General features: G+C 40.2%; 1 protein-coding gene across 3 annotated transcripts in view; it reads left to right on the forward strand.

The window, feature by feature from the left end:
- The first annotated feature begins 487 nt into the window (after positions 1-487).
- The window catches only part of LOC308315838 (6-phosphofructo-2-kinase/fructose-2,6-bisphosphatase 2-like), a 28,492-nt gene continuing 16,340 nt past the window's right edge, over positions 488-12,639 (forward strand). Inside the window, exons 1-4 of one of the 3 annotated variants that reach the window (XM_080764036.1) lie at positions 488-603; positions 2,573-2,734; positions 10,730-10,855; positions 12,269-12,365. In XM_080764036.1, coding sequence (XP_080620162.1) covers positions 2,599-2,734; positions 10,730-10,855; positions 12,269-12,365 — 359 coding nt within the window. In that variant the 5' untranslated portion in view covers positions 488-603; positions 2,573-2,598. Of the gene's footprint in view, positions 615-2,534; positions 2,735-10,729; positions 10,856-12,268; positions 12,366-12,639 lie in introns of all 3 variants that reach the window. The other 2 variants (XM_080764038.1, XM_080764037.1) reach the window with 2 other exon arrangements.

Raw genomic sequence — 12,639 nt, forward strand, 5'->3', positions numbered from 1 at the left:
ATGCAAGCTCCCATAGACAGCAACATAATGCTGCTGAGGCTTCCTGGTATTATCTCCATAACCCGTAGTGTAAAATGTGACATTTGTGCATGATTTGCTACAATACTCACCAAGTGTTAAAAGAAATACCCACAAGTAGGCATATCTTTATCTTGCCACACGATGGCGCTATTTGACAACACCTGGAATTTTCAGATCAAAGTATCAAACCTCCTCCCGTACGCGTTTGCATGGCAACCCGCTGACCAATCACAGTGCGACAGAACCTCCCGGGTTATGGGATCGTAGGTCGAGCATCAGACAAGAGCTCTATGGACAAGACGCCGGGAGGAGGGAGGAGCTTAAAGGAAGGGCGAGACATAGCCGATCTACAAGCTCACAACGCGTCGCAGCGCGACGGGTTGTGAGCTTGTAGCTCGGCTATTTCTCGGTTTTGCGAGACCGGCACGCAGCTAAACTAAAGTCTAGAATGTTTTGGTGGTGATGACGAAGAACCATGATGATGGTTTGTGACAAATAGGAACTCCAGCTGTGCAAAGGGACACTAGTCTCATTGAGTGTCTCATACAGAACACATTATTCCACCACGGTAAACATATACTGGTGAGTTAAACGTTATATTTGTGTTGTTTTTGCTGTCGCAGTATCCTTGCACTTCCTTACATCTCTGCTCAGCCTGCCACCTTGCTCGCATGTCCAACATGTGTGTTCTATTTTTAACAACATTAGTGGTTTATAGATTAAAATGGCTAAAACAAGGAGGATATCGGATTCTATGCTAATTTATAAAAGGAGCCATACATTATGCACATAATAATGCATGGTGGTTTAGTTGTGCTTGCCGAAAATAGCAGTTATCTGTCTTTGTTGTGATGCTTGTGAGCTTGTATATCTGCTATTTTAGGGGCTGTGGGCTGTCTAGGATGCGAGGTTCTTGCGTTACAATAATCGTTCTACAGGGTGAAATTTGTTCAGTAACAGCTATGGGTTTTTTTCTATATAGCGATAGCGATCTCTCCGAAGCTCTTTAGTAAACATTAAACAAGGATGTACGCAATTTGATCAAAATCAGGAGGAGAGTGAACTCAACAACTCACACAGACAGGATACAACCGAACTTGGATGTGATGAGTCTGTCTGACACAAAGAAACGAGCTGCTATTCCGACATGAAAAGGCATCTGTTAGCTGGAGGGATGGAGAGAGTGAGACCCTTATAGTAATGAACACAAACTCCATCATTTCCGTCTACTGTATAGCCACATGGAGCAGCGTGGACTGGTGTTTATACCTGCAGATACACGTACTTTGTTCTGATGTTTCTGATGAATTGAAAATGGTGGACCCTCTTGTAAACAAGTGTAACACTTTATCTGGTGTCGTCCACAGCTAACAGTTTTTGTATTGAGTCGTGCTTGAAATGTAGGCTACCTATTCTGCAAATACTGTTAATAAATACGTCAGTCAATCCTCTCATTGTATTTTGGTGTTTTCACTGTTGTTGGTTGTACCAAAAACATCCCTCCCTGTCTATCAAATCAACCAGTGAAAACACAAATATTGTGTTTCTGCAGGTATTACCAACACCACACTACTCCAGTAAATTATTGTCAACTTAAAAATATATGTATTGTTTTGTAACACAGGTTAAAGTTACATGCAGTAGGCTACTGTACTGTGCCTTTAACACTGAGGAAGTTACTGTGTATTGTGGCAAACCACAAATGACGTGTTACGTTATTGCATTACAAATATTATGTAATATGATGTTCGACATTACAATATTATGTAATAAGTAATCACATTTTACACAACCGGTTATGTCCTGCAGCTTCAAGCAACATTACGTTGCTGTTGTAATGGGAGCTCGTAGATGTGCTAGTATTTTCTCTAGTTGTACGACAACAAACAGCAGGCGTAGGTGGTTAATCCAGATGAACAGGTGTTTGCTGGAGAGGGGACGCAAACCAACACGTGGCCAGAGCTCTCTGGTCTGTGGAATATAACATAAGAACACTAGTGTTTACCTATAATGTGCTGTTTCCACTGTTGCTACACCTAAAATAAGACATTCATATACCGTACATTTTTACCTATCATTGTAGAATTGATTATGTACTTTTGGGGCAAGTAGAACAAAACTCTCAGGCCTGACTCACACCTTTATACAACAGACTGATGTATAGCTGATGCATGAGACTTATATTTATTGATGCAAGCTCGCAATTCATTTCCAATTATGGGAGTCACATGGTTTGACGTGGCAGTCGAAACACAGCCGAAAGTCGTACAACACCAATGTTGTGTCAAGCCATGTGACTCCCATTGGAAATGCATTGGGGCAAGATGTAAACGAACCCTTTCATACATCTACTGTAGCATGCATCAATGTTGTACGCTAGATGCGAAGGTGTGAGTCAGGCCTCAGAGAGAGAGAGAGCGTTTCTGACCTAACTGACCTTCTACTGGTTCCTCTGCAGCAGTGTGTGTGTGTGTGTGTGTGTGTGTGTGTGTGTGTGTGTCACAGGAGAGGAGGTGACCAGTGTTTCTGTGTGTGTGTGTGTGTGTCACAGGAGAGGAGGTGACCAGTGGTTCCAACATGGCTGCCAGCCAGCAGCAGCAGCAGCCCAAAAGCACCGGCGGCCTCCTCGAGAACGGCGCCGAAGGCAAGAGAACCGAACCCCAGAGAACCGAACCCCAGAGAACCGAGCCCCGGACCAACGAGAAGAAATGCTGTAAGTCTGTTGTTCGTATATAGAGGGTATGCACGACGTGACATCATCGTACCTGGACATCACCGTCCCACTGAGTGGCAAAAAACTACTTTCTGGCCTTGACAGCCCATTCATCCAAACAGAAAAGTCCTGTCTGATTTAAACTCGCCAACATTGCAGCTGTAAGGAAAGCTTGAATTATCTTCTATCTGCAAAGTTTTTGTTTCATAAAAATCCACCATAGAAACCATATGAGCTACTTTCTTTCAAGAAAGTGTCAGAGTTTGGAAGTGCTTGTTTTCAATAACACAACATTTTGCTGCCTCCTGCATTATGTGACATTTAGAAACAGGTGGTACGGCAGGACGGTTGAGTGATTTCCAACGAGCGCTTCCAAACTCCAACACTCCATCGATGCTGCTCAATGCCTCTGCCACTCAGTCTAGGGGGCGTGTCCTGATGGGGAAATCATGCAGGTGCATACTCTCTATTTGGTCCCCAGACCCCCATTTGAAAAGATTTCATGACTGCGCGCGCGTCTGCTCCGTTCAAGGTGAAATGTTAACACATCATCTGGGATAATGTCTTTGTTACTTATTGAACCTCCAGACTGCATCGTAACACATTGGCAGTTCAAAGAGTCTGATTAATTTCTTCTTCTGATATTGTTTTCAGAATCACAATCCCTTTTATTGGCACTGTATGCAAGCATTCAAACACTGTTGGTGTAACCTCACTGCATAGAAAAACAACACGCAGTTAAAAGAAAAAAATAATATAAAAAGCGATGTCCATATAGTAAGTAAATGTTATTCATAAAGCACCTTTCGAAACAAAGGAACAAGGAACAAAACACAAGGAACATATCGCACAGTTGTGACAATATAATACAGTGATTCAGTGAGCAGAACAATAACAAACACAGCAGAACAAAAACATAGGGCTATAAAATGAATCAGGTCAAAGGTGTACATGGGAGAAATATTTACCAAATAAGTGAGTCTTTAAGAGTCTCTTAAAACCGTCAACTGACTCAACGCCAGGGGCAAGGCATTCCATAGGGTGGGAACTACCACAGCGAAGGCCCTTTGTTTTCAGCTTGGTCGCGGGTATCTCTAGAAGACCTTTGTTTGTTGGACCTGAGAGGTCTAGCATTGGTCTTAGGAGGCATATACTGCTATCATATCACTTTAAAGTCCATAAAATAATCATGTCATGTCCAATTGTCCATATACACTGTATTTAATTCATCATGGTATAGAGGTACAGGATGTTAACTAAAGTGCAAGGTGCAGGCAGCATAATTTATGCTGGATGGATTTAGGAAGAAGCTATTGCTGAATCTAGTTATGCGTGTTCTGACTGACGTACAGCAGTGTCTCAAAGAGGTGGAGGCCATGGCTGTGTGGGGTCTTTGACTCTTTGATTAGACTCTTTGATTGACTGACGTACAGCAGTGCATGTCTCAAAGAGCTGGAGGCCATGGCTGTGTGTGGTCTTTGACTCTTTGATTAAAGAGGTGGAGGCCATGGGTGTGTGGGGTCTTTGACTCTTTGATTAGTGGCCCGGTCTGAGATAGAGTGAGGTGGCAACGTTCTTCAGGGATGGTACTAGCAGCAGTTTTAACTACAAGTTCATAGCGAGGCACCGAGTGCCACGCTATGAACTTGTAGGTCTGCAATTTTAGAAAAATCGTGAAAATGTGCCTCAAATCTGTGAACATTTTAACTCAAATCTTTGCTTCTGGGGAGGGGGGGGGGGTGCTCAACATGAAATATTGAGCACCACTGATACAGAAACATAAGGTTTTTCAGAAAACTGTCATGATTTAGAAGACATTTTTTTAATTTCGACGTCAGGCCTAAATGGGTTAATTGCAGTTTTAATCTCTCTCTCTCTCTCTCTCTCTCTCTCTCTCTCTCTCTCCTTTTTATCGCAAGTATTCTGTACCCTCCTGTTGGTTTTGAAGGTTAAAAACATCAGCATGTGGGAATGTCACCTTTGATGCCACATGACACAACGAGGCGTGCATGCCTTCTCTCCCCATAGCAGACATCATGGGTGTCTTTGACTCTTTTTAAAGGCTAATCTCTCATAATATAATCTAGGTTTAACATTAACCCAACAGTTGACTCTCTGAATAATCTTTAATCTACTGTATGTGAATTGGATTAGTTATTATATCCTATACTGTACCAGTGGTTCTAAAACATGCCAAGGACCCCCACATTGACTTGACCAAGGAGAGACCCTCACAAGATAATATTTTGTCATTAAACATAATGAGATGAGATGAGATATACTTTATTAATCCCTGAGGGGAAATAATGTGACACATAAAAAGCTAAAACTACTGACAGACAGACAGACACACAAATGGACATAATCACACAAGACTCACACAGCACCACCAAGGGTCCATATGCCATTTGAGGGGAGGAAGCAGTTCTTATGCATTCACATTGTATATAGTCTGATAGCAGTTGGCATGAAAGAGAGTCTGTATCGTTCCGTGTGCATCCTCGGGGGGAGTGTGAGCCAATACGGCTGAAAGTGCTCATCCTATCCCGCAGCACACCATATAAGGGGTGGGAGGGATTAGCCAGCATGGAGTCCAGTTTGTCCCCCATCCTCCTCCTCCTCTGCATGGCTCTCCGTTCGGAGGCCGACAACAGAGCTGGCCTTCTTTTTAACATAATTCTATTCTATGACAGAGTGAGGTGGAAACCTCTTTTTAACTATGAGTGCACGCCTGCGCGGTTTCTCCTTTTAAAAATCTGATGTCTTGTCCCGTCTGATCCAGGAGCACCTCTTACTATTTTAACTGTATTGACTTTGAGCATCTCCGTTGAGCACCTTGTTGTCTCTGTGCAGACGACCAGGTATATATATTTTTTTATATACAGTATCTATCTGTCCCTCAGCCTCAGCAGCGCCCCATCGTGGTACATATATTTGTCTTCAGAAATAGCAGATCAAGCCTGGGCCATGGCTCAGCGGTCTATAGACACCTTCTTTGGCTGGTAATCCAGTCTGTCAGTGTGGCCGCGGGTTCGACTCCCGATCCCGACGGCCTTTACTGCATGTCTTCCCCCCCCCCCCATCTCTCTCCCCATTTCCTGTCAGCCAACTGTCTGTCCCTCCATAAAATATATAAAATATAGGCGAAAGCCACAAAAAAACATAAAATAAATAAAAAGAATAGCAGATCAACAGGTTCTCAACGCATTGTGATGTCGTGATGCGTTGAGAAATAAAACATGGTCATATGTCGGTAAAAGTAGCAGATCCACAAGCTCGTTTTGACCTTGCTTTTGTGTGACACTGTAGTATGATCACTGTAGTATGATCACTGTAGTATGATCACTGTGTAGTATGATCACTGTAGTATGATCACTGTGTAGTATGATCACTGTAGTATGATCACTGTGTAGTATGATCACTGTAGTATGATCACTGTGTAGTATGATCACTGTAGTATGATCACTGTAGTATGATCACTGTGTAGTATGATCACTGTAGTATGATCACTGTGTAGTATGATCACGTAGGGCATTTATTTATCAAAAATAAAACACAGTTAAAATAGTGGGATAAGAACAACGCTGTAGTACAAATCATTTAAATGCTGCTGTAGACATCCATGTGTTGGCCCTGGATATGTATGCAATGTACAGTATGTAGTGTGGAATGTGAGTCAGGCCAAGGCTTGTTCAGTACTGCAGTACTGTCTGTATGTGTCGTGATGGGTCTGTTAGCATAGCTCAGGGACGGCTTCTGTGGACACCCATATGGAAAAAAAAATACTAAATTTGTATATGTTTTACATGAAACTTGTAGTTAATATATATGACAGTCAAAGCAGATATAAGATCCATAGTATTTTTTTGTAAAGTGAAACTTATATAATTTTGTCATTTATAGGAACTATATAAAACAGTCAAAGCACATATAAGATCCATAGTATTTTTTTGTAAAGTGAAACTTATATAATTTTGTCATTTATAGGAACTATATAAAACAGTCAAAGCACATATAAGAGCCATAGTAAGTTTTTGTAAAGTGAAACTTATATAATTTTGTCATTTATAGGAACTATATATAACAGTCAAAGCACATATAAGAGCCATAGTATTTTTTTGTAAAGTGAAACTTATATAATTTTGTCATTTATAGGAACTATATAAAACAGTCAAAGCACATATAAGAGCCATAGTATTTTTTTGTAAAGTGAAACTTATATAATTTTGTCATTTATAGGAACTATATAAAACAGTCAAAGCACATATAAGAGCCATAATACGTTTTTGTAAAGTGAAACTTATATAATTTTGTCATTTATAGGAACTATATAAAACAGTCAAAGCACATATAAGAGCCATAGTACGTTTTTGTAAAGTGAAACTTATATAATTTTGTCATTTATAGGAACTATATATAACAGTCAAAGCACATATAAGAGCCATAGTATTTTTTTGTAAAGTGAAACTTATATAATTTTGTCATTTATAGGAACTATATAAAACAGTCAAAGCACATATAAGAGCCATAGTATTTTTTTGTAAAGTGAAACTTATATAATTTTGTCATTTATAGGAACTATATAAAACAGTCAAAGCACATATAAGAGCCATAATACGTTTTTGTAAAGTGAAACTTATATAATTTTGTCATTTATAGGAACTATATAAAACAGTCAAAGCACATATAAGAGCCATAGTACGTTTTTGTAAAGTGAAACTTATATAATTTTGTCATTTATAGGAACTATATATAACAGTCAAAGCACATATAAGAGCCATAGTAAGTTTTTGTAAAGTGAAACCTATATAATTTTGTATCTTATAAGACCTATATGTGACGGTAAATCCACATACAATATTCTTAGTAAATTAGTATAAATTGAAATACATATGTGTGTTGTCAAACTTGTAGAGTTGGGCAAACATCAGTGAAACCAAAATCTGATAGGATATTGTATAGAAACCATACAATACAGGCCATGTATGTCACAGAGACATCCAAATTAAACAAAACCTAATCTTACAATGAAATAACATGAGATGACAAAATAATGAGTTGTATTCCCTTTTACATTTTATGACTCCTACATTATTTAAGATCCCCCCCACCCAGTGCCCCCCCCCCCAGCCAGTGTCCTCCCCAGCCAGTGACCCCCCAGTGTGACACCCCCCACCCAGTGCCCCCCCAGTGTGATGCCCCCCCCCCCAGCCAGTGTCCTCCCCAGCCAGTGTCCCCCCAGTGTGACACAAGCCCCCAGTGCCCCCCCAGCCAGTGTCACCACCATTGTCCCCCCATGTACCTCCCAATGCATTTTATTTTATACTGCTATGGTAACTTATAAGAATCTTCTAAAAAAAACAAAAAACATAAAGAGAGCATATCAAACACTTCACATATGTCAGGATGTGTCTGGGTAGCTCAGTCGGTAGAGCTCTCGCCTTAAGACCACAAGTTCGTGGGTTCGATCCTGGGCACTGGCAACTCAGCGTATGAGTAGCACAGCTTGGGTGCGGCAAGTGATGCGGGAAGAATTGGGAGTTGATGGTATAGTAGGTGTGGTGCTCTATCTCAGCAACTATCTCCCAGGGGTCTATAGCGCATATGTTTTTTATACCTATCATACACTTCACATATAAAAACTTATATATAGTCATAGATAAAACATATGTTTTTTTTATAACTATAAGGTATAATGTATTGGCTGACATATAACAATGTTATAAAAATCATATAAAAGAAGCATACTTTTCTTGTAAATTAAATGGTTACAAACTATAAAATACATACTATAATGGTATTTTTTTTATATATGGAAAGGATATATCTCATATAATTTAAAACTACAAACATTGTATGGAACATGTAAGGAAAATACAGTTTGCCATGTACTTACCTCATAGATCACATAGATGTTGTTTACTTGATTCATACATGATTCACTTTATTGTCTTATATGAGGATTGTATGAAAGGTGCCACTTTCAAGAGTTCACATATAAAATCTAGTATGTACTTTACATGACATACATGTAAATGACATACATAAAAAATGTAAATACTTACTATTGGAGGCAACAGGACAACATATATGTTTCTTCTACTTTTTTTTCCATATGGGCACTGCACAATAGGCCTTATAAGGCTGACGTCACGGTAGGCTGTGTCACGCCTACCGGCGCCATTGTGATTGTGATGGCCTACAAGCCCTACATATTAGATCTGCATCAAGTGTATAAGGTTGGTGTTTGAGTGTTTAGTGCACAGTGCTAGATCTCTTTCAGTTCGCCAAAATGGGATTTATTAAGCCTACTTGAGTAGCCAATACTGTTGTGTGAAATACAACAAGTAGGCTTCTCACCATAAAGGTAATAAATAATAATCAGAATAAAGGGGATGAAATAGATAATGGACGAACAACGTTTCAAACTGTCAGGATGTAGAAGACATTTTTAGAATCTGATCTCAGGTCAAAATGGCCCTTAGTTTGGGCTTTATTGCCTCCTCTTGGCATTTTCATTTTTATATGTACAGGTAATAAACAATGCATAATAATAATTCATGCATGTGTGCATGTATTACTTCAATACTTTTTTTAATAAAATACGGTTAGGGTTAAATAAAAATAAATCTAGGTAAGTGATGAGTTAAAATGTGTGTTAAATTACTCTACTGTATATGATGTCGAATCAATCGAATCAACAGACTGAAACACCTGTGGACATACAGTCAAAATGTTTTGAGCCTAGACTTAAAACTCTCTCAACGGAGGGGGCGGATCTGACAGCGAGACTACGTTGTGGTCATTAGCATTCAGCGTGCATAGATTATAATGGCTAGGAGAGAGAAACGCAATGATTGTGTTGTGATAGTAATCATTGCGTTTTTCTCTCTCCTAGCCAACACAAAATAAACTAAAATAATAACATTTTGTGAAAAATGAAGAAAAAACTAAACCAAAGGAGCACTTATACACCACCTTCTCAACACCATATAACTGTTCTAAAATTACTGTATACCACAGTCTCTTTATTCCATACTATTTTCCATATTTCATATTCTAGTCTTGAACACAAGGCTAAAGTTGGTTGCTAGGCACCAACTCCTGGAGAAAGATTAACACCTGGAGAAAGATTAACAGGCTGGTGGGGATGATTTGAGGATCATGTGATGAAAATGTCAAAATATTAACCAGCTTGCAATGCTGGAGTTTTACAAGACTTTAACCACATCTTTTCTTTGTGCCTCCTTTCATGTTTTCTTCTCATTTCTTATATAACTTTAACTAGGAAAGCCTGACTGAGATTACATTCCTATTTTGCAAGAGGCAAGACAGTAGCACATTAAAACAACACTGCAGACAAGCCTCTAACATGAAATGGAATGTCCTCTTGCACATGTGACGACACATGTCTGTACTGTACTGTACTGTACTGTACTGTACTGTACTGTACTGTACTGTACTGTACTGTTTCTCAAAGTGGACGCCATGGCACCCTGGGTGCCTCAGAATACTTTGATAATATTACGTCTGTCTGTACATGAGCGTCACAATCCTTGTAACCATCGCAACGAACGGGGGTCTACAACCAACGCGTTGTGAGCTTGTACTGTAGATCGGCTATTCTTCGGCTTTAAGCTTAGCTTACTATAAAAAAATCACACCCGTGTGAACTGAGTGGTGCAACCTCCCCCTCCTCTCTCTCTCTCTCTCTCTCTCTCTCTCTCATATATTAGCAGGCAATAGTGCAGCACTATCTCACTCTCTGTTTCTGGCACAACAGCGCCCCTACTGGTACTAATAGTGTACTAATGGTGCTCACAGTCACATAGGTGCATGGGTGGGTGGGTGAACCAACACATAGGCGGGTGAACACGGACATTGCTGTTCCTTGGAGTGGTTGCACCACTCAAAAAGGCTAATGCGAAAATGACATTAAGTGTGTGTGTGTGTGTGTGTGTGTGTGTGTGTGTGTGTGTGTGCGTGTGCGTGCAGCCTGGGCCTCCTACATGACCAACTCTCCTACGGTCATCGTGATGATCGGCCTACCGGCCAGAGGGAAGACCTACATGTCCAAGAAACTGACACGATACCTCAACTGGATAGGAGTTCCTACCAAAGGTACACACACACACACACACACACACACACACAGAGTACAGAGTACAGAGTACAGAGTACAGAGACAATATAAGCCATTTTGACCTGAGATCAAATTCTAAAAAATTCTGTTTGAAAATGACAGTTTTCTGAAAAAGCTAATGTTTCTATGTCAGTCGTTCTTCGATTTTTCAAAAATAGCTAAAGCCTAACATAATGCTGACACCAAAAGGGGTTCCCGCCCAGAATGGGATAACACCCTCAGTGTACTGTAGACACAATGGCGAAGAAGAATCTACATACAGTACAGTGTATATACAGTACACGTAGCATCTCCTTCCGTACATTATGTACATGAGGTTTAGAAATAAGGCACACGAGCATCTAGGGCTGTCACGATTACACATTTAAATTGACAATTAATTGTCACACATATAATTGCGATTAACGATTGCATTGTGTTATTGCATTGGAAATTCGAACATTTAATATGAATAAATGGTTCACAGGGCAGATATGGCAAATAACTGAAAAATAAATGACTGGCATTTGTATACATTTTATACAAAAGATTTAAAAAAATAGCTGATCTACAAGCTTACACGATTAACGATTATGACGAAATAATTGCGATAATCTCAAAGAATTGCGATTGGGCTATTATTTAATAATTATGATAACCCCTATGCGCATCAACTGGCATACAGTATACAACACTGTCCATAACATAGATATTGGTGCAGGCAGAGTATCTGTGAGTGTCAAGTTCAACCACAAAGGTTGCTTTACAGGTACACTGTAGTCCAGAGGTAGGTAATGCAGAGGAACCGGTTTGGCTTCCTCTGTCAGTACATTATTGTTCATCACAGCAGGTCTTTTCATTGTCAAATGCATGTAGGTTAGAGCAGTGGTTCCCAAACACTGGGTCGCAGGCACATTGTTATGGGTCCCTTTGGGTTTCCTACATTTTGTTTTTAATAATAAGAAATAAGAAAATCCCCCCCCCCAAAAAAAAAAAAAAAACCCAAAAGAAATCATGACTTAAAAACATAAAGAACAATCAATGACATTCCATAAAACTAATGTTGAAGAAGTAGTAAAAATAGCCGATCTACGTACAACGCATTTTCACTAATTTGGGGTCCCGGGCAAACATCTAATTTCTCTGTTGGGTCACAGGCACAGGCTAAAAAGTTTGGGAACCACTAGGCTAGAAGTCCAGTAGGTCTTACTCTTTCCACTGACCCAGTGGGCCTACTGAACTCTAGCCCAGAACCACTGAGCTAGGAGTCCAGTAGGTCTTATTACTCTGTTCACTGACCCAGTGGGCCTACTGGACTTCAGCCCAGAACCACTGGGCTAGGAGTCCAGTAGGTCTTATTACTCTGTTCACTGACCCAGTGGGCCTCTCTGTCTCGCTCTGTTCTCTTACAGTGTTTAACCTGGGGGTTTACAGGAGAGAAATGGTGCAGTCCTACAAGTCCTACGACTTCTTCAGACATGACAACCAAGAGGCCATGCAGATTAGAAAGTGAGTCCTCTGCTGTCAGTCTCTGGGTCTTTGACACAACTCAAAGTCCTTTTTTCAAGGACCCCCGGGGCCTCATTTTGTACAGTTTTTACATTTAGCAGACACCCTTAACACATGCACGTTGGAGCAGTCAGCCTGGACGATGTTGAGCTTTTGAAGTCAATTATCTTTAATAATTTGATAATTGAGGAAGCTCTCGGAAGGTTCCCCTTCCCTGACTTGTCCATTTCTGGGCACATGGAGAATGATGCCTACAGACAGCAGGCATAAATTT

The sequence above is a fragment of the Protomyctophum bolini genome, assembly GCF_963924005.1.
Source record: "Protomyctophum bolini genome assembly, chromosome: 5".
NCBI lineage: Eukaryota > Metazoa > Chordata > Actinopteri > Myctophiformes > Myctophidae > Protomyctophum > Protomyctophum bolini.